The sequence below is a fragment of the Carassius carassius genome, chromosome 41 (assembly GCF_963082965.1).
Source record: "Carassius carassius chromosome 41, fCarCar2.1, whole genome shotgun sequence".
Lineage (NCBI taxonomy): Eukaryota > Metazoa > Chordata > Actinopteri > Cypriniformes > Cyprinidae > Carassius > Carassius carassius.
Window position 1 is genome coordinate 16,817,639 of NC_081795.1, and position 23,947 is coordinate 16,841,585.

At 41.2% G+C, this 23,947-nt stretch overlaps 1 protein-coding gene across 1 annotated transcript; it reads right to left on the reverse strand.

Annotated features, from left to right (window-relative positions):
- Positions 1-18,311: 18,311 nt before the first annotated feature.
- On the reverse strand, positions 18,312-22,366 carry LOC132122898 (TRPM8 channel-associated factor homolog). Its single transcript, XM_059533396.1, has 7 exons — positions 21,644-22,366; positions 20,568-21,559; positions 20,383-20,477; positions 20,033-20,246; positions 19,698-19,937; positions 19,224-19,561; positions 18,312-19,035 (listed from the first exon to the last, which is right to left on the reverse strand). The coding sequence occupies exons 1-7, from the start codon at positions 22,258-22,260 to the stop codon at positions 18,793-18,795; spliced, it is 2,739 nt and encodes a 912-aa protein (XP_059389379.1). The 5' UTR covers positions 22,261-22,366; the 3' UTR covers positions 18,312-18,792.
- Positions 22,367-23,947: the final 1,581 nt, after the last annotated feature.

Consider the following 23,947-nt stretch of genomic DNA (forward strand, 5'->3'; position numbering starts at 1 on the left):
CTTGAGACATGAATGTTTTGATACTGAAAAGTATTATTTTAGCAGTGTTTTATTTATCTTTTTAAAGATTCTTTTTGAGATCTGTTGAGTAGCTCTGAATCTTCAAGCTAAATATAAAATTGAATGATTATTTATAAATGACAGTATAACAGAAGAATGTTTATGATTATTGGAGATCAAAAGTTAAACTTAAAATATATGTTCTATATCACTTGAAATAATTTTTTTTTTTTTTTTTTAAATTAGTCAAACACTTTGTTTTGATAACAACTGTATTATTTGTTGCTCAGGGCGAGATGGCAGATGGTCGAGCTTTAAAGTTAGGTCGAGGTCCTGAAACCAGAATTACAGAAAAGAAGTGCTCAAGGCATCAGGGTGGGTTTTTAGGTCACATCACACCCATCACAGGTATCCAAAAGTTGCACGTGTCACGCTTGTTTCTGTTCATAAAGAAAAACAGAAGCACGTCTCTTCCTGACAGTCAAACTTGTGGGCCAACTATCTTCCTGACAGTCAAACTTGTGGGCCAACTATGGAAATCCAGGAGGTTCTGGTTACGCAGGTAAAACCAACACATCAAAGGTTTCAGAAAAGAATTTCAAAACGTTGTTGTTAATAAAATTGTCTCTCTCAGTGAATGTTACAGTTTACTGGGAGATACAATTTAATTAACAACAACATTTTGAAATTCTTTTCTAATACATAAATATACAAAAGCATAAGTGAGTTCAAACCTTCCTGTGTTTCTACAGCTCGGGCACAACCCTTCTTACCTGGACGGTCAGTGTTTGGGACGTGGTTCCTCTGGATGTCTGATAACTGGTTGCACACTGCACCTGGTTAATCAGCCCCACCTGTTCACTGTGGAAATAAAATATATGTTCTATATCACTTGAAATTAAAAAAAAAAATTGTCAAACACTTTGTTTTGATAACAACTGTATTATTTGTTTACAGCACATGTTGCAAAATGACCCAATAACATACCAGGTTTCTATGCCCAGTCATGTTTTTCCTTGCATGTACTAATAGGACGTTCTGCGAACTGGGCACCAGGAAAAAAGAAGAAAGATTTTTCCTGCAGTGATGGACTGGTAATGAAATTAACTGCAGTCTTCATTACACATTGAGTTACTTGTTTTATATTAATTAGTATTTAAGTAAATAAAGTGCAATAGCTTTACTCTATTTTGTCCACAAGGAGGCGCAATAGTGCTGTCTTGCTACATATTACTGTATAAAAAAGGGAGAAGTTTACAGGCTTCCACAAAATGATTTATTTTCTTCTCCCTTTCTCCAGTTCAGCTTGCCAGAATTTGACCGCTTTTTTTTCATGTAGATATTTTATACCTTTACAATACCGTTTAAAAGTTTGAGGTCAAAGCATATATATATATATATATATATATATATATATATATATATATATATATATATATATATATATATTGTGACACGTGTCCCAAGCGCTCATCAACGTCGCCCTGGCAACGGCGCAGACACACCTGCGCCTACTCATCACGGGCTGAGCGGCCACGCCTGCGTGTCATCAGCCGCTGCCCATATAAACCCCACAAGCGGGCACAGAGGTGAGAGATGTCTCCATGAGAATCGGCTAACATTGTCTTTTCCTTATGCCCTAGACAGCACCTTGTGACCGCCAGCCCCAATGCCACAGGAGAGCACGGACCCACACTGCACTAGAGCACTGCCAAGACAGGACGCCGAGCACCGAATACCCAAACCACCTCATAGCACCGCCAGTTCTCACACGGATTCTGTTAATAAATCCACCATTCGGGGAATTTACCCTCCTTCTCGTGTCGTGTCCTACTTATCCTACTAGTGGAGAATGCGGGCAACTCAGTGAAGTGGACACCGACTACCCTACCACTCACCGTGTGCAACGAGTCAATTGGTTTGGATGTCTTTGTTTGTTTTTTTTTCCTCACGGTCTCTACCTGACAAATCTTATCTGGTTCCCCAGGTGGCGCTCCTCCCCCGACGATGGAAGAGCTGCTAAAACATCTCACCGAGGTGAGCATCCGCCAGCAACAAATCATGGAAAACATGGCCGCCCGGCAGGGGGAAACCGAGCGAGAGTTGGTTACGGACTGCTCGACGTGGCCCGAGAGGCCTGGGAACAACAACCGGCGGTACACCGAACCACCATTTAGCACGTGCGTGAGATGAGGGAACGGATTGATAGAGTGATGCCCATCGTCCGGGAACATATGGTGAGAGCACAACAGGCGCAGCAACGGCATTACAACCGGGCGGCCCAACCACGGGAGTTCCAGCGGGGAGACCACGTCCTGGTTCTTGTGCCCACAGCTGCCTGCAAGTTCCTAGCTACCTGGCAAGGCCCTTATACAGTCACGGGAAAAGTTGGCCCCATCACGTACCGGGTGCGGCAGCCCGGTAGGAGAAGAGAGGATCAGTTATATCACATTAATCTGCTGAAGCGCTGGGTCGGAACCGGGCCCCAGCTCTCAGCCTATGCCAGCTCGAGTCCCGTGGTTGTCGATATAGATCCTCAACTTTCGGCCGCCCAGAAGTCGGAGCTGCAGCACCTGGTCAGTCAGTTTCCGGATGTGTTCTCCCCCCAGCCTGGGCGGACACACGTACTGAAGCACGATGTCCGCACACCACCAGGAACCATCGTCCGGCAGCGACCCTACCGTGTCCCGGAGGCTCGGCGACACACCGTCGAGGAGGAGGTACAGGAGATGCTGAGGTTAGGGGTGATCGAACCATCGCTCAGCCCGTGGTCCAGCCCCATCGTCATGGTCCCGAAGTACGATGGCACCCTCCGCTTCTGTAACGACTTCCGCCGCCTGAACGAAGTTTCCGAGTTTGATTGCTATCCGATGCCCCGCATCGACGAGCTGCTGGACCGGTTGGGAAGGGCCCGGTTCATATCCACTCTCGACCTCACCAAGGGCTACTGGAAAGTCCCATTGATGGAACAGGCGAAACCTAAGACGGCCTTCTCCACCCCAAGCGGCCGCTTGCAGTACCGGGTCCTTCCCTTCGGCCTCCATGGGGCCCCAGCCACCTTCCAACAGCTCATGGACGTCCTCCTTCGGCCGCACCAGGCCTATGCGGCGGCTTACCTTGACGACGTCATGATCCACTCGGAACCTGGGAGGACCATCTGGATGGCTGTGGAGGGTGCTCACGGAGCTGCGCCGGGCCAGCCTGACCGCCAACCCCCGGAAGTGTCATCTGGCCCTAGCCGAAGCCAAGTATTTGGGATATCAGGTGGGTCGCAGCCTGATCCGACCTCAGGAGAAGAAGGTGGCAGCTATCCTCTCTGCGCCGCGGCCCACCTCTAAGGCACAGGTACGGGCCTTTTTGGGGTTGGCGATAATATAAGATATTATCGCTGCTTCATCTTAACTTCTCCTCCTTAGCTTCTCCCTTGCCAGACCTGACCAGGAAGGGGCAGCCGGAGAAAGTCGTGTGGCACCCCGGAACAGAAGCCGCATTTCTCAAGATCAAGGCCGCCCTGACGACGGAACCGGTCCTCCGTGCCCCCGACTTCAACCGCCCCTTCCTGCTGCAAACCGACGTGTCCGACACCGGGTTGGGAGCCATCTTGTCGCAGGACCACGACAGTGAGGAACACCCGGTGATGTTCATCAGCCGAAAGCTGACCCCCGCAGAACAGCGGTACGCCACCGTAGAGAGGTAAGCGTTGGCTGTCAAGTGGGCAGTCCTGGAGCTCCGTTATTACCTCCTCGGCCGCCACTTCACCCTCCTCACGGACCACGCTCCCCTGCAGTGGATGGCCCGGGCAAAGGAGACCAACGCCAGGGTGACATGGTGGTTCCTGGCGCTACACCTGCTCCTACTCATCACGGGCTGAGCGGCCACACCTGCGTGTCATCAGCCTCTGCCCATATAAACCCCACAAGTGGGCAAAGAGGTGAGAGATGTCTCCACGAGAATCGGCTAACATTGTCTTTTCCTTATGCCCTAGACAGCAGCGTGTGACCGCCAGCCCCAACGCCACAGGAGAGCACGGACCCACACTGCACTAGAGCACTGCCAAGACAGGACGCCGAGCACCCAATACCCAAACCACCTCACAGCACCGCCAGTTCTTACACGGATTCTGTTAATAAATCCACCCTTCGGAGAATTTACCCTCCTTCTCTGGTCGTGTCCTACTTCACCCCACCACAATATATATATATATATATATATATATATATTGTTTTATGGTGTCTGCTTTATCTATACACCTTTTACCTATTTATTTATTATTCTCAGGTAGGTAAGGAAAGTCGACTCTGGACAAAACTATAAGCATTCCAAAAGTACTTACAATTTGCTCAGAAGACTTCCCAGTGGTCAGTTCTTACTTACGCCTCTTAAATTACTACTCTTGCAGACCATAACTGGTCAATAATAAAATGCAAGTTTTATTAAAGTTAACAAAAGTTATATCAAAGTACAATAGTAAAGTTACAAAATCAAGGTATAATCAGCTGGTATCAGGCGTCGAGGGATACTGTGCTTGTTCGGTATCCGCCCTTCGAGTCTCTCTCTCAGTCTTTTATACACAGACGTTGAACGCTGGTTCTTCTGATGTCATCACCTGGAGAGCTGCCAACTCCTCTGCCGAGGCTTTCAGTTGTTTACGTAGCATTGCTTTAGCCCTTTTCCTCTTCTTTTTCCTCTTAACTGTCTGAGAAATACACCTTACTATATTGTCCATTTATCATAAAAACTATTTCTAATACATAAGTGTTTCTACTCTAAATCAGTCACTATATACATTTCATGCAAGTAAGCAGTTTTCTTAATGTTAGTGAAGTTACACAATACATTTTCCATATAGCATTAATCCCAGGGTTACATCTTTGTACTTAGTAAAAAGCATTATTACTACTTAGGTTACAGTATATCTGTTTATAGCAAATTAAGCATTAATCAAGACAGTACAATTGCAAAATCATCATCTCCATTAACAATATATATATCAAAAATGACAGCAAAGGCATTTATAATATGACAATTTTTTTTTTTATTTCAAATAAATGCTGTTCTTTTCAACGTCCTATTCCACAAAGAATAAAAAAAATGTCATGGTCTCCACAAAAATATGTTTTCAATATTGATTTATTTATAAGGTTATAAGAAACAGGAGATCAGCATATTAGAAATTATATATATATATATATATATATATATATATATTTATATGTAACCTATATATATATATTTATATGTATATATATATATATATATTTATATGTGTTTATATATGTATATATATATGTATAGCAAATTATAGCAAATTAAGCATTAATCAAGACAGTACAATTGCAAAATCATCATCTCCATTAACAATATATATATACATATATATATACCGGATATATATACCGGATATTACCGGACTTGATAGCCATTAACGTTGAATTAGCCTGCTTAACTTATCTTAACTCAGTAATTTGCCATCTAACTAAATGTTAACCATTCTAATTAAAACACTCTTACCTCTGTAAAGCCGTCACAATTATTCATATGATCATCTAACGCATTCTCATCCCGCAACTTTGCCGTCAACTTGGAAATACCGGAAAATACACATAAATACATACAGCCAGACGGAGGTACCGTGACCTAAGCCTAGAACACCCTCTGCTGACGTTTTATCGTAGGCTACACGGACATGCTTTTCCAAAATGTGAAACACTTAAATAATTAATGAACCAGTCTGCACACTACTATAGGCTAACTTAAAATCAGAATCAGAAATTCTTTGATCTTTACTGATATTGATAACCCGGGGGACAATTCTTGTGTCACAGTTGATGTGCACATCAAGACATTTAAAGGTCCTATGACATGAAAATTTCACTTTCTGAGGTTTTTTAACATTAATATGACTTCCCCTAGCATGTATGTGGTCCCCAAGTTTCAAAAAATTTTAATCGGTGTAAATCGAGATTTTGCTATCTTTCTCTGCCTTTGAGAAAATGGAAGCTCAAAGGGGCTGATCTGGAATCTCCTCTTTGTGACGTTGTAAAGAGAAATGTTACCTCCCCTTTCTCTGCTTTGCCCGCCCAAATATTTACATATAATTCAGTCGCAATGTCAGCACAGGCATTACAAACAGACTTTTATGATATGGATTCGACAGCACCACCACAAACAGTGAGTAACAGTGTTCATTAATGCCTGATCTCTGATCAGTGATTGATGATGTGTAGTTAATCAAAGTTCACACAGACTTTCTTTCTAAATCGTTTAATACTGTTTATGCATCAGTGAAACAAGCCAGTGACTAAACGATCAACTTCACGTTGTTTCTCTTAGTAGCATGAAACAAATCTGTTATTTAAATTGTGATTTAACTACAGAGAGCGATCATAGGCGGAGTTTGACATTCGAGCCAGGGGGGGCAAAAAAAAAAAATCATTGTAGCAGCTGGGACCAGGGGCGGACTTTACCATTAGGCAAAGGTCGGCAATTGCCTTGGGCCCCGAGCTACCTAAGGGCCCCCAAAATGCCCCATTAACTTGCTTAAAGATTTTTTTTTTTTTACTTCGTGCAAAATATATATTTCTAAAACTCCATTTGCGAAAAATGGCATCAAATCATTAGTGTCGCAGACAGGAGGGCCCCCCCCACCTCACTACATTGGACTATTCCATTATTTCACTTACTGCGCATCTGCGAAAGTGACAAGGCTGTAATGCGCCAAAAAACTGACGAAGAAGTGATTGACAGTGATAGACAGAGTGTACAGAGAGAGAGTGTTGACAGTAAAAATGAAGCGAAGCTACCCAAGCGGTGCTGAAAAAAGGAAGAAACGGGAGGAAAGCAAAAAGTTTTTAGCAAAATTGCCGAAGGTAACAAACTTTTTTGTGATGCCCGGCCCCGCTGACAATGACAACAACGCTAACACCATCACGACTGTTAGCACTGCTGCTAGCGTGGCGACAGTGCTAGCCCAGGCTGCTCAAGCGATATTGCTGCTAACGTTACATGCACGGCAATTTTACAGGATGAAGAGGATCCTTCAACTGCAGCTGCAGGTAACAAAACATCCGCGTTCACTTTCAGTGACAGTGATAATAATGATGACGACGTCTATGACGAAAAAGACGACAATTCTATTTCCAATGAACAACTAATGAGTACTAGCAGTCATTCTGACCAATGTGTTACACTTGAAGTTGAAGATGACCCAGCACTCTGGCCAAAACATCTCACTGACAAAGAGCGCTGCTCAATAGTGCAGAGAGGCCCAGTTCAGAGCAAGGATAGAATTTATCCTAAAAATCAAGAGGGCAGAAGATTTACAAACAGCAATTATTACCTGCAAATGAAGAATGGAGAAAAAATAAAGAGGTCCTGGCTCGTGTACAGTGAAAAAAATGACTGTGTTTTGTGCTTTTGTTGCCGCTTGTTTGGTAACCGAGAAAAGGCCACTCAGCTAAGTGCAGATGGGTTTAATTACTGGAAAAATCTTTCTGCACACTTGAGACAGCATGAGAGGTCTGCAGAACACATCACAAACATGGATGCTTGGCGCAATCTTTCACAGAAACTACAAACCAACACAGCTATAGATCAGGTAAACCAAGATCTAATTGCTCTTGAAGTAAACTGCTGGAAAGAGATTTTAAGACGACTTATTGCAATTGTAAACCATCTGGCAGAGCACAATCTTGCATTTCGTGGCCACTCAGACAAATCGTTTGAGGCTGGTAATGGAAATTTTCTTGGACAAGTGCAATTAATGGCTCAGTTTTACCCAGTGATGCGAGAGCATCTGAGGAGAATTCAGGCAAAACAGCTAAGTGACACCTATTTAAGCAAGAATATCCAAAATGAACTTATTTCCCTTGTGGCAAAATGTACAACTGATGCAATTGTAGAGAGAGTGAAAACAGCCAAATACTATGCAGTAATTATGGACTGCACTCCAGACCTCAGTCACAATGAGCAGCTCTCAGTGGTGCTACGAATTGTTAATTGTGAATTATCAAAGGGTGTCTCCATCCATGAGCACTTTGTTGGATTTCTTCAGGCACTTGACACAACAGGAAAAGGCTTATGTGAGACATTTTTAGGCCAACTAGAAACACTAGGATTGGATCTTTGCAATTGTCGAGGCCAGTCTTACGATAACGGGAGCAACATGCAGGGTAAAAAGCAGGGAGTCCAAAAGAGAGTGCTGGAAATAAACAACAAAGCGTTATATGTTCCTTGTGGAAGTCACACACTGAACCTTGTTGTTGGTGATGCAGCCAAGTCCTCCGTGACGTCCATCAGCTTCTTTGGGCTGATACAGCGACTTTACAATCTTTTCAGCTCTTCAGTTCAACGTTGGAGTATTCTCAAAGAACACGTCAAGAATTTGACACTTAAAGCATTGTCAACAACCAGGTGGGAGTGCAGAGTTGAAGCTGTGAAAGCTGTTCGCTACCAGCTGCCTGAAATCGTGAAGGCATTAACTGCTTTAAAAGGAGTACGCCACAGAGAAAAGAGATGCAGATGTTGTCTCAACAGCTGAAAGCATCTGCAAGGAGCTGCAGAAATGGCCTTTTGTGGTAAGTACCATTGTGTGGTACAATGTGATGTTCCAGATAAACAAAGTGAGCAAGACCCTTCAGAGCCCCAAAGTTTCAGTTGAGACAGTGAGAGAAGAAATCAGGGCAGTGAAAGAATTTCTTCAGGAATTTCGCAGTCATGGATTTCATTCTGCGAAAACAGATGCCAGGGAGATAGCAGAGAAGCTTGAGGTGGAGATGAGCTGGCCTGAGGTGCGTCAGAGAAAAAAAAAAAAACAGTTTGAGTATGAGGGAACAGAGCAGACTCAGTCAACTGCAGAAGAGCTCTTCAAAAGAGAGTTTTTTCTACGTCTAATAGATACAGCTCTTGTCACTGTAGAGAACAGATTTTTCAATATGGAAATCTTCTATGAGCTTTATGGATTTCTCTACTCACTCGACACAATGAGAAGCACTGAGAAGGAAGGGAAGCTGGATGAATGCTGCCACAGATTAGAGCAAAGGATGGATGACATTGATGCAGAAGATCTGAAGCTTGAGGTTAAGGGTGCAGTTAGGTCATTCCCGCCAAATGTTTCATCACCATTTGAGATGCTTGACTATATATATAAAGAGAATTTACTTGACATATATCCAAATTTGAGTATAGCTTTCAGACTCCTCCTCACTCTCCCTGTTACAGTAGCTTCGGTGAGAGAAGTTTCTCATCACTGAAACTAATCAAAACGTACCTCAGATCAACTATGTCACAGGACAGGCTGTCTGCTCTAGCTGTTCTCTCCATCGAGCAGGAAGTCAGGAAGTCACTGGATATGGAATCAGTGATAGCAAGATTTGCTGAGGCCAAACCTCGCAAGGTCAGATTATAGTGCTTTAGACATGACAATACAGACACTCACTCACTCACAGACACACTCACTCACACAGACTCACTCACTCACTCACTCACTCACTCACTCACTCACACACACACAGACACACTCACTCACACACACAGACACACTCACACAGACTCACTCACACACAGACTCACTCACACACAGACACACTCACACAGACTCACTCACACACAGACTCACTCACACACAGACACCTCACTACATTGGACTATTCCATTATTTCACTTACTGCGCATCTGCGAAAGTGACAAGGCTGTAATGCGCCAAAAAACTGACGAAGAAGTGATTGACAGTGATAGACAGAGTGTACAGAGAGAGAGTGTTGACAGTAAAAATGAAGCGAAGCTACCCAAGCGGTGCTGAAAAAAGGAAGAAACGGGAGGAAAGCAAAAAGTTTTTAGCAAAATTGCCGAAGGTAACAAACTTTTTTGTGATGCCCGGCCCCGCTGACAATGACAACAACGCTAACACCATCACGACTGTTAGCACTGCTGCTAGCGTGGCGACAGTGCTAGCCCAGGCTGCTCAAGCGATATTGCTGCTAACGTTACATGCACGGCAATTTTACAGGATGAAGAGGATCCTTCAACTGCAGCTGCAGGTAACAAAACATCCGCGTTCACTTTCAGTGACAGTGATAATAATGATGACGACGTCTATGACGAAAAAGACGACAATTCTATTTCCAATGAACAACTAATGAGTACTAGCAGTCATTCTGACCAATGTGTTACACTTGAAGTTGAAGATGACCCAGCACTCTGGCCAAAACATCTCACTGACAAAGAGCGCTGCTCAATAGTGCAGAGAGGCCCAGTTCAGAGCAAGGATAGAATTTATCCTAAAAATCAAGAGGGCAGAAGATTTACAAACAGCAATTATTACCTGCAAATGAAGAATGGAGAAAAAATAAAGAGGTCCTGGCTCGTGTACAGTGAAAAAAATGACTGTGTTTTGTGCTTTTGTTGCCGCTTGTTTGGTAACCGAGAAAAGGCCACTCAGCTAAGTGCAGATGGGTTTAATTACTGGAAAAATCTTTCTGCACACTTGAGACAGCATGAGAGGTCTGCAGAACACATCACAAACATGGATGCTTGGCGCAATCTTTCACAGAAACTACAAACCAACACAGCTATAGATCAGGTAAACCAAGATCTAATTGCTCTTGAAGTAAACTGCTGGAAAGAGATTTTAAGACGACTTATTGCAATTGTAAACCATCTGGCAGAGCACAATCTTGCATTTCGTGGCCACTCAGACAAATCGTTTGAGGCTGGTAATGGAAATTTTCTTGGACAAGTGCAATTAATGGCTCAGTTTTACCCAGTGATGCGAGAGCATCTGAGGAGAATTCAGGCAAAACAGCTAAGTGACACCTATTTAAGCAAGAATATCCAAAATGAACTTATTTCCCTTGTGGCAAAATGTACAACTGATGCAATTGTAGAGAGAGTGAAAACAGCCAAATACTATGCAGTAATTATGGACTGCACTCCAGACCTCAGTCACAATGAGCAGCTCTCAGTGGTGCTACGAATTGTTAATTGTGAATTATCAAAGGGTGTCTCCATCCATGAGCACTTTGTTGGATTTCTTCAGGCACTTGACACAACAGGAAAAGGCTTATGTGAGACATTTTTAGGCCAACTAGAAACACTAGGATTGGATCTTTGCAATTGTCGAGGCCAGTCTTACGATAACGGGAGCAACATGCAGGGTAAAAAGCAGGGAGTCCAAAAGAGAGTGCTGGAAATAAACAACAAAGCGTTATATGTTCCTTGTGGAAGTCACACACTGAACCTTGTTGTTGGTGATGCAGCCAAGTCCTCCGTGACGTCCATCAGCTTCTTTGGGCTGATACAGCGACTTTACAATCTTTTCAGCTCTTCAGTTCAACGTTGGAGTATTCTCAAAGAACACGTCAAGAATTTGACACTTAAAGCATTGTCAACAACCAGGTGGGAGTGCAGAGTTGAAGCTGTGAAAGCTGTTCGCTACCAGCTGCCTGAAATCGTGAAGGCATTAACTGCTTTAAAAGGAGTACGCCACAGAGAAAAGAGATGCAGATGTTGTCTCAACAGCTGAAAGCATCTGCAAGGAGCTGCAGAAATGGCCTTTTGTGGTAAGTACCATTGTGTGGTACAATGTGATGTTCCAGATAAACAAAGTGAGCAAGACCCTTCAGAGCCCCAAAGTTTCAGTTGAGACAGTGAGAGAAGAAATCAGGGCAGTGAAAGAATTTCTTCAGGAATTTCGCAGTCATGGATTTCATTCTGCGAAAACAGATGCCAGGGAGATAGCAGAGAAGCTTGAGGTGGAGATGAGCTGGCCTGAGGTGCGTCAGAGAAAAAAAAAAAAACAGTTTGAGTATGAGGGAACAGAGCAGACTCAGTCAACTGCAGAAGAGCTCTTCAAAAGAGAGTTTTTTCTACGTCTAATAGATACAGCTCTTGTCACTGTAGAGAACAGATTTTTCAATATGGAAATCTTCTATGAGCTTTATGGATTTCTCTACTCACTCGACACAATGAGAAGCACTGAGAAGGAAGGGAAGCTGGATGAATGCTGCCACAGATTAGAGCAAAGGATGGATGACATTGATGCAGAAGATCTGAAGCTTGAGGTTAAGGGTGCAGTTAGGTCATTCCCGCCAAATGTTTCATCACCATTTGAGATGCTTGACTATATATATAAAGAGAATTTACTTGACATATATCCAAATTTGAGTATAGCTTTCAGACTCCTCCTCACTCTCCCTGTTACAGTAGCTTCGGTGAGAGAAGTTTCTCATCACTGAAACTAATCAAAACGTACCTCAGATCAACTATGTCACAGGACAGGCTGTCTGCTCTAGCTGTTCTCTCCATCGAGCAGGAAGTCAGGAAGTCACTGGATATGGAATCAGTGATAGCAAGATTTGCTGAGGCCAAACCTCGCAAGGTCAGATTATAGTGCTTTAGACATGACAATACAGACACTCACTCACTCACAGACACACTCACTCACACAGACTCACTCACTCACTCACTCACTCACTCACTCACTCACACACACACAGACACACTCACTCACACACACAGACACACTCACACAGACTCACTCACACACAGACTCACTCACACACAGACACACTCACACAGACTCACTCACACACAGACTCACTCACACACAGACACACTCACTCACACACACAGACACACTCACTCACACAGACTCACTCACACACAGACACACTCACTCACACACACAGACACACTCACACAGACTCACTCACACCCAGACTCACTCACACACAGACACACTCACTCACACACACAGACACACTCACACAGACTCACTCACTCACAGACACACTCACTCACACACACAGACTCACTCACACAGACTCACTCACACACAGACACACTCACTCACACACACAGACACACTCACACAGACTCACTCACACACAGACTCACTCACACACAGACACACTCACTCACACACACACACACACACACACACACACACACACACACACACACACACACACACACACACACAGACACACTCACACAGACACTCACACAGACACTCACACACTTACACACAGACACACACACACACACACACACACACACACACACACACACACACACACACACACACAGACACACTCACTCAGAGACACTCACCCACACAGACACACTCACTCACACCCAGACCAAAGAGAGAAGAAGAAAAAGATAGGCAAAGACCAAAGAGAGAAGAAAAAGATAGGCAAAGACCAAAGAGAGAAGAAGAAAAAGACAGGCAAAGACCAAAGAGAGAAGAAGAAAAAGACAGGCAAAGACCAAAGAGAGAAGAAGAAAAAGACAGGCAAAGACCAAAGAGAGAAGAAGAAAAAGACAGGCAAAGACCAAAGAGAGAAGAAGAAAAAGATAGGCAAAGACCAAAGAGAGAAGAAGAAAAAGATAGGCAAAGACCAAAGAGAGAAGAAGAAAAAGACAGGCAAAGACCAAAGAGAGAAGAAGAAAAAGATAGGCAAAGACCAAAGAGAGAAGAAGAAAAAGACAGGCAAAGACCAAAGAGAGAAGAAGAAAAAGATAGGCAAAGACCAAAGAGAGAAGAAGAAAAAGACAGGCAAAGACCAAAGAGAGAAGAAGAAAAAGATAGGCAAAGACCAAAGAGAGAAGAAGAAAAAGACAGGCAAAGACCAAAGAGAGAAGAAGAAAAAGATAGGCAAAGACCAAAGAGAGAAGAAGAAAAAGACAGGCAAAGACCAAAGAGAGAAGAAGAAAAAGATAGGCAAAGACCAAAGAGAGAAGAAGAAAAAGATAGGCAAAGACCAAAGAGAGAAGAAGAAAAAGACAGGCAAAGACCAAAGAGAGAAGAAGAAAAAGACAGGCAAAGACCAAAGAGAGAAGAAGAAAAAGATAGGCAAAGACCAAAGAGAGAAGAAGAAAAAGACAGGCAAAGACCAAAGAGAGAAGAAGAAAAAGACAGGCAAAGACCAAAGAGAGAAGAAGAAAAATACAGGCAAAGACCAAAGAGAGAAGAAGAAAAAGATAGGCAAAGACCAAAGAGAGAAGAAGAAAAAGATAGGCAAAGACCAAAGAGAGAAGAAGAAAAAGACAGACAAAGACCAAAGAGAGAAGAAGAAAAAGATAGGCAAAGACCAAAGAGAGAAGAAGAAAAAGACAGACAAAGACCAAAGAGAGAAGAAGAAAAAGACAAGCAAAGACCAAAGAGAGAAGAAGAAAAAGACAAGCAAAGACCAAAGAGAGAAGAAGAAAAAGATAGGCAAAGACCAAAGAGAGAAGAAGAAAAAGACAGACAAAGACCAAAGAGAGAAGAAGAAAAAGATAGGCAAAGACCAAAGAGAGAAGAAGAAAAAGACAGACAAAGACCAAAGAGAGAAGAAGAAAAAGACAAGCAAAGACCAAAGAGAGAAGACTAGAAAGATGCAAAAACAGAGACAAGGGAAATTAAGAAATGGTCAGAAAAAAAGGGAGAGCAGGAGAAAGTCAGTGAAAGAAAAAAGGTAAGTTATTTTTACTAAAATGATGTCTCCATAATTGATCACTTATGGTCTTGTGTGTTTCTTCTCACTTTAGTAACACAAGACAGAAGTCCAAAAACAACATGTAGCAGCAAGCAGATCCATATAGAAGATACTATCAGAACAACCAAGGTAAATGACAACCAATGACTGCTCTTCCCTGTGTAAATAGACAATACATATTATTGTACAGAGAAAATTTTATGTAAATACAATTTTACAGAGGATACATCTGTTAAACAGAATGTTGTTCTGTGTTTTTTATTTTTCTTCTTTTTTTCTTACAGATACAACTCCAGATGTCTATACATCATTGCTGTGTGAAGACTGCTGAAGAGAAGTAACAAGTAGGGCTTTTTTTTTTTAAATAAGGATTGACAAAAGGAGGGAAACAAGAGATGTAGAGGGCCCCATGTCTGTGTTTGCCTTGGGCCCCAAAATGTCTAAATCCGCACCTGGCTGGGACTTGCATGGCCTATCAATTGGGGAACTCAGCACTAGCACATATGGACAAAACAAACATGCTAAATAAACACATATTTATTTTTAACCCAAGAAAAAACACTACAACAATACAATCATATTTGTAAACAGGTAGGCTACTTCGCATAAGCAGCCACTTGACTTCGCATCGCATCTTCGTTCGAACACAATTAATCAATGAAATGTGGACCACTTTTGCACTGTTAAAATATTATCTTCAACCAAAACGAAAAGATTTTTAACATTTTTCTTTCCTTTTTTCAAAACACACTGTGGCAATGAGAGTGATTAAAAAACAAGTTATTTCGCATTTTGTTGTAATTCATGAAACATTTAAAACATTTTGAGAGGGAAAAATGAACAGTCACACAATACTCACACAATACTGCAATGCTCCCCCTGCCCCCCCCACATCGCGAGTATATCTGCACACTTGCCCAAACTGCCGTTACAATGAATGACGCTGTTATGTTATACAACGGAGCTCTTACTGTATTCATGTGTTTGCTGTTAGTTGTGGTGAAAGCATTTTGTCAGAGAAAACGTGTTGCAATAATGACGAGATCACTGCATTCACGCGATAAACAGACTCTACTCAGCTCATCACTGCAGCCTTTCATGTGATGGGAAAAGATCGAAAAATAATTATATAATCAACAAATCCACGATTCGTTAATCTCGACAGCTGTAGTATATATATATATATATATATATATATATATATATATATATATATAAATTTGAGAGGGGTTCCACATGTAATACGCATTTCGAATGCAAAGATGTCAGCCAATCACAACAGTTGTCGTTTACTCGGAGTCTCACGGCAGACACGCCCCTTCAAACAGAGCATTCAAGCCAGAGGGCTAATATCAGGATATAAAAAATGCTTTTTATTTCTAAATTTTAAATGTAAAAATCATACTAACAATATAAGTACACCTAAGGAAACTTTAAAAAGCATTTAAAGAAAAGGAAATAATCCATGTCATGGGACCTTTAAAGGAATAGAAATAATAATAGAAGTTGGTAAATAAACAAGTAGCCTATATACATGTAAAAAGTATAAATATGTGCTATAAAATATGAAGAATTATAAAGGACTATCGATATGCAGCCTACAAGATTTACATTACTGTATTAACAGAATTGAATTGATTGTGATGAACAGTACTAGTAAATAAATAGAAGCAGAAGTGCATCAAATTATATTACACTGAATATTAAAACAGATAATATTGCACAGAATGTGAAGTATTACATTGCACTACAGTACAGGATCCAGTTTAATAACAAAGGGTCCATGTGTCAGACACTTCACTATCTTGAGGCCACGAGTTAACTTATCTTGAGGTCACGAGTTAACTTATCTTGAGGTCACGAGTTAACTTATCTTGAGGCCACGAGTTAACTTATCTTGAGGCCACGAGTTAACTTATCTTGAGGTCACGAGTTAACTTATCTTGAGGCCACGAGTTAACTTATCTTGAGGCCACGAGTTAACTTATCTTGAGGCCACGAGTTAGTTATATATATATATTTTTTGACAAAGTGGGACCAGAGGGGCTCCGTAGACTCGTTTTTTATGACATAACATAACTTTTTAATTTTGCAGCGGGCAAATGGACGTTCTTCCAGACACACATCATTACAAAGGGCTATGTGTATCTGAACAGGGTGAGCTGAGTTAACTGCCACAACTGAGAACCAAGACACAATAAGTTGATCTGGAAGAGCAGGATATCAAGCTGGTTTAGAAGCTTTGGAGGAAAACATCCAAACGTGTATAATGACTTGTTTTAACTGTTTTAATGTTGTGATGTGCACATGAACTCTAAGACATACTTGGCTCCTGGCAGCAGTGTGTTTCAGCCTGTGAACATGCTCTAAAAGAAGGCCGAAGCATCGCAGTGGACAACACTAACACTTACCCTGAAATCTAGAAAAATGTGCCTATCTCTTTTTTCAAATACAAATGCTTATTTCAAAACTGCTATGGCACCAGAAATGATTTTTTTCCACAGATATATAGATGTCAGTCAAAGCACTGGAGATCCCTGCAGGTGTTTCAAGTTCACAGCAAATCTGGAACAAGCAAAACAAAACAACAGGGTATTTGGGTTTTTACTCCAGTTATTTTACAGTATGCTATATGTAAATTAAATATGAAACCCAATGTAATGATACCATGATGAAAGGTTGGAAAATGGAATTGAAAATCTGTTTTCTGGGCTATTTTTTTTTACATCAAAATACACAGTTATTGATTGATCTGATCTAGTTTTCGCTGGTTTTAGTTTAGTGAGATGGTCCCTTCTGCCACCAAGCATGTTCCTGTCAATGACATGGTGATTCACAGCTACAGGTGAGTCAACACAACAAGCTAAGCTTTTTCAATGTACCAGAAAATTTCCTCTGAAATCACCATCTTTATTGGCTAACTCACACAAGCCCTTTTCTTTCATCGTTTGTGTCCTCATTGGTGTGTTCCTGAGCCCTGCAGATGGACATGTGCTGGTTAATTTCTGGGATTCACCTGACTGCATCAAGTTCTTCTACAAGGAGAAAATTCCAGATTTAGGAGCGTCCCTGCCAGATGTGGTCCATTTATATTAGTGCTTCCTAAACATGTATCACTTCGTCACGCTGCACAAAACACACTACCAAACAGCTGTCTTAAGCTGCTTACATATTTCAGCCAAGCAATGGTGGAGGTAGAGAGAAGCGCTGTTTTATAGAGGTGAACTGATAACTTCATGATTTCATAAATGACACATATTTATTTATGTGGAAAACTGTATCTTTACATGGTCTTTTTTTTTTTAAACAGGTAAAATTAAGCATTTCATTATGCCTTCACTCCTGTCGACCATTTAAGGGCCTGAAGTCATAGTTTCATTAAGATCAGATAACATTCAACATTATTACACTTAGTGATAATATACTATTTTAACTAATTATTTATTACTAATTTGTTCATGTTTTTTCAGTACTCAATCTAAAGTGTTAACTTTTCATCTTTTGTAAATGTTTATAAAAGTTTATTAATCATTAATCACTTAAAAGCAGTCATCTCAATGGGAAAATGTGTCTCAAATGTCCTCAATTCACCCAATTTACACATCTTAAATCATTTATTAATTATTTGATCATGTTTTTGCAGTAGCCAGTCTAAAGTGGAAACTATTCATCATCTCTAAATGTTTAAAAATGATTACTAATCATGCAGCACTTTTATGGGCACTGGACTTTTAGCTGCTGTTAACAACATCTATTTATAGGGATTTTTAGTTAAATGCTTCATAAAGACATAACACACATTGCAATTTGGGTGCAAAACTTGTTTTTATTGAATTAAAAAAACACTTATATTAGTATACTATATCATTAAACATGGTTTTCCTTGAATCATACATCAGTAGGAGAATACTGTACATTTTTAAAAACACATAACCCTAACCTTGTTTCACACCAAGATAACAGCAAAATTGTTGTACATTAACAAAAGCTTTTAATTATTTTATAACATCTGTTAAAATCATTTGTAGAGTTTCAAGGCATGCATGATCATAATAATTGTTATTTACATTAATTATCTGTTGATCATTAGGTAATGTTTAATAAGTTTTATAAACATTAACAAGCACATTATCTCATGTTTCTAGCTATGTGAATATATATTAACTAATGATACGTAAAAAATTATATAATGTTTGTTAATTATTAATTAATGAAAGTTATTATAAAGTGTTACCCTTGAGTTTATTAATTCTGAAAATATGGAATTAAGACCTGTTGCTGATGCGCAACAAAGCACATTAACATTATGTTCTTATGCATACTGGACCAAAGGATGGTCACTCCACTCAGGGAGATGAGAGATTTTCTCTTGTGTGCTGGTCTGGATGGGCCAACCCCATGCTTTGAAGAAGGGGCAAAGATTCAGGTTGACCACTTTAGAGAAGGTCTCAGCATATAGATTCATTTTGCCTGCATTGTCGTTTGGCACTCCATTCATATCATTGTAGGCAGTAAAAACTTTCTTGAAAGAATCCCAGCCAAATTTTTCCTGAAGCTGGAAAACAAAAAAATAAAATAAATAAATAAATAAAATAATTATATATATATATATATATATATATATATATATATATATATATATATATATATATATATATATATATTATTATTACCCCCAAGGATCACAAATAATGCATTTAATTGATTAAACTATCTATTAAATGATATGCTGTCTGTTCGCACCTGCATGTAAGTCTCAAGTGCCGTCCACATGCACCAGCTGTTTAAATCCTTACCGCCACTGCAATACTTCATGGTACGAGCCTGACGTTTTTCTAGAGTCATATCTGGATGCGCATTAGACCTATTCAAACCCAGCACTTCCTCGTGTACGTACACTGACCATAGGTTGCAAGTGCACTCAGTGGTGTGTGGAGGGAACTCCCAAACTCCACGCTGCTGGTTATGACCCAGCTCGTGAATGGGTCCCCACAAACCACTTTTATAGGCTTCCTGTACATTTACTAGTTCTGGGGCAGAGGTAGAGTGCATCATGATGGGATAGCCAGAATGCATGAAACCTGCAAAAATAAAAGGGGAACAGTGTTATCAACCAGCACAGTGTGAGTGTAATTAATATTAATAGCATGATTCTGTTGTAATAGTGATGGTTCTTGATCCTAACAAAGATACTGAGTATTTAATAGTACCACCAACCGTTTGAGATCTGAACATCTGCAACAAACCGCTCCTTACGGGGGAACTTGCCAGGCTTTGCTGCCAGGTCAGCAATGCTTCTCATTATGGTATCCCAAAGTTTAGCCACTTTATCAGGGCAGTCCAGATTCCTTATATATTCTGATTCTAAAGTTATGATGATGTTCTCAAATTCAAGCTCCGCCCAGGGGGCAGGTGCCTGACGGATCCTGTTCACCCAGTCAGCTACACTGGTCTCTCCTGAGGGACAAAACATGTTAGCACTGCAACGTTTTACCATACACATTAAATGTTCTGATAGAAACCTCACTGTGATGCTCATACAGAATTCTTACCAGACTTGAAATATGGAGCCTGTACTGAGACATGCACAGCAATTTCCACCCCATCCATTTTGCTTTGAGGAGGTGCTATTAGGTAGATGAGCCCTCCCCATAGATTGCAGACTTGGACCATCTTTGTGTTCAAAGGGAATCGCTCATGGACCACAGGAGCCCGTTTCAGAACATCTAATCTATCAATGTTATCCGTTTGGCAACCAAGCTGCACCTGCATAGTGTTATCCCCTCATGTTAATAACATGCTCCCCAAGCCTATGAACAACTAGGCGGTATCTATAATGACAAGTATAGTTCATGCAGCAACTATTCCATGATTGGTTACATGTATAGACTTTATTCATCACCTGCCAATTTTTCCCAACAATCTCTGGAGGTACTGCTATGCAAGTCTTCATACCAGGAGAAATATATAAGCCTGTGCTTATCCAATCTTCGTGAGCTGAAACAAATAAATGCATTCTTACTGTATAGTATTTAAGTATTTTGAAACTTAAACAAGAAATAAAATTTGGCGGGAAAACCTTTATACCTGCAGTGTTGGCACTGATCCGAACCCTTGCATTAGACACAGTCGGCAAGTTAGGTCTGTTCTTAATGATGTATGGAAGAAGGGCATCAGGATCAGGAGACACTTTGTATACCTCTGTCCCAATGTGGAGCATCAGGCGGTCTTTTTCACTCTGAACAGGGCAGTTACTACACACTTGTGGAACACCTACCTTCTTCACTATGTCACTAAGAAGTGCTACCATTGAAGTATAGGCAGCACTGTCATGAGATCTCATGCGAAGGTAACTGGCACAGTCATTGCCCAGATGTTTCAAGCAGCTCTGTTCATGATTCGTCAGTTCATGCCCCCGTCTTACATGCTCAGCAAAGCGATGTAGCATGCTACGAAAGTAGTACACCTCTTTACACCCATTCTCTATCTCTGGGGCTTTATATAACCCCCCGCCCAAAGTACTGTCCAAGAGACAAAGACCCATCTTATTAAGAATGCGATTTCCTGCATAATCGGTCATCACATTGCAGCCACAGTGGGTCTGAGCCCAATACCAGGCATGACCCCCAATCATAAGACCTCCGCCTTCAGCAACAAAATCTTGGATCTCAGCACACTGGGCATCACTGTATGAAGTGCAAACATAGACGCTTAGGTCTTTTCTGAAACCAGTCAACTGACAATCTAAACCAGATTTGCTCAGTACTGTATGGGCTTCCTGTAAGCTGGGTATGATGCCAATAACACCCTTGCGACCCTCGTCAAGCCACTTGATAGCGTTGATCAGGAAAGTGGACAGAGAGTCCCGACCTATGTAGCTTTCATGTGACAAAAGAATTACTCGACCTTGCCCATAATAGGCACCAGCAATGAATGCTTTTTCATCTGGAGTGACTGCAATGGGAAATGCTAATGGTCCGTGCACCAACACCTCAGATGCTATAGTCCCACCTCGGACGTCGAACTCAGACACACCTTCTAGCAGGAACTTTAGGTCATCTTTAAAGTACTTGCCCATACTGAAAAGTAACAATTTAAAACAGTTGGTGAAATGTATGTTTCTTAAAGAATGGGTAAAAATTAAGAATGTCTTCTGAACTTACGATACAGCAATCCAATTAGAAGGGATGTTTCTTGGAACAGGAAAGATGCCAACTTCTCCATAGTGTTCCGAGAAGTAAATTCCTGCAACACTGCACACCTTGTTTCCTGGGAAGTTCTTTATAGTGTTTTCTTGTGGGTGGGTTGCAGCCCAATGCCAGGCCTGACCAGCAATGATCAAGCCACCCCCAGCTTTGATGAAAGCAATCAGATCCTTTGCACAGCTCTCGACACTGTAAGCATCTGTGATATATACAGCTAATCCATTCCGAAAGTCTCCTAGCTCTGTCTTGATAGGGCAATAGTTCAAGTTTTCATCTACTGAACGTAATTTCTTCTGAATCCCTACAATGCCACCATCACCAGTACATGGCATGAGCCACATTAGTGCATTCTTTATCAGGACAGGGAAGCGTGTTAGGTATTCCTCATGTCCCAACACCACCACACGTCCCTGACCATAATAAGATGCAGCCATCAGCACCTGACCTCTTGGATTTATGGCAAGTGGAAAGGCACTTTCACCTATTAGTACAAGATCACTGGGCACTGGGTTCCCTTGGAAATCAAGCTCCTGCACCCCCCTCATGATAGTGTAGTAGTCCTGTTCACGTGCCATGGTGGATTAGTTAGTCCGTTCAAAACAATCACTCTCAACCAGTTTTACAGGGTATGAGCACTGGGTTTGTTCAACCAGAACTTACGAAGTAAAATTAGTGGTTTTCAGTCCTACACAAAAACAGAAAATGAAAGAAAAATAAATCAATTTGCATATATTGTTTAACTGTAAAAACATTTTTCATTAATTATACAATTTAACATGGTACACAAAGACCAGAAAAAATCAAATCACCATTTCAACTTCATATCCTTTCCCAATTATGACTACCCGTGTAACAATTGCTATTACTATTTATTTACAAAATAAATTGAACTGTAATCAGTTACAGTTACTATGAAAAAAATGTGTAATGAAATTACAATTACTTATGAAAATGTTAACCATTACAAAGGGGATTACATTTTAATATTTACACACATCCACATACAGATTTAATTGATTCAAAGATTCAAAATTTCAGTGACTATTCTGAGACATATCGCCCTATAATTTTCTGTGATGCAGAAAACACTGTCACAGTGTCTGGGTTGTGTTCCCTGGGTTTCCACTAGGTGTCCTCAGTTCCCACAGTGTTTATCATTTATCACTTCCTGTCTCCTTATTTGGTCACCTTCCTCCTTGTTTAGTTAATTGATTGTTCCCCACCTGTCTCCTGTTTCCCCATCATCCTTTTGTGTATTTATACCTGGTCTGTCTGAGTCTTAGTCACGGAGTCCTTGTTTAATGTTGAGGTTATTTCATGTCCGTCATCTTGCCTTGCCTTGCCTTGCCTTGCCTTGTCTTCGTGTCTTGTATGTTTGGATATTCTGGTTTTGACCCTGCCTGGACTGTTTACCCCTCTGGATTACCCTTTGAATAAATATCATACCCGCACCTGTCCACCTCCCTCCTGGTCTCTGTTTTGTGTCTGTCTTGGAGCATCTGGGAGCCGCTCCTTAGAAAGGGGGTACTGTCACAGTGTCTGGGTTGTGTTCCCTGGGTTTCCACTAGGTGTCCTCAGTTCCCACAGTGTTTATCATTTATCACTTCCTGTCTCCTTATTTGGTCACCTTCCTCCTTGTTTAGTTAATTGATTGTTCCCCACCTGTCTCCTGTTTCCCCATCATCCTTTTGTGTATTTATACCTGGTCTGTCTGAGTCTTAGTCACGGAGTCCTTGTTTAATGTTGAGGTTATTTCATGTCCGTCATCTTGCCTTGCCTTGCCTTGCCTTGTCTTCGTGTCTTGTATGTTTGGATATTCTGGTTTTGACCCTGCCTGAACTGTTTACCCCTCTGGATTACCCTTTGAATAAATATCATACCCGCACTTGGTTCTCTCTCCTGTGTTCTCTGTAACACCGATCATGACAAACACAGTCTGGTTCGTAGAATCCAGTCATAAAAACAGAATTCCTATTGCCTAACGCGGACGGAATATGCCACATTTTGGAGAAATAAAAAGTAGTTCAGTACACTTGAATCAAAATGTGATATGGACTAGTGTCTGTGAATATTAAGCTGCAAAAATACAATATATGAATCCTGCACATTCTGTGTGTTTGTGGATATCAGGCACGGACTGGCCATCGGGAGAACTGGGTCAATTCCTGGTGGCCTGGCAGCCGATTTGGCCCACTATTTTAGTATTATCATTGTATAATTACCTGCCGAATGTATTAAAGTGATTATATGACTATATGTCAA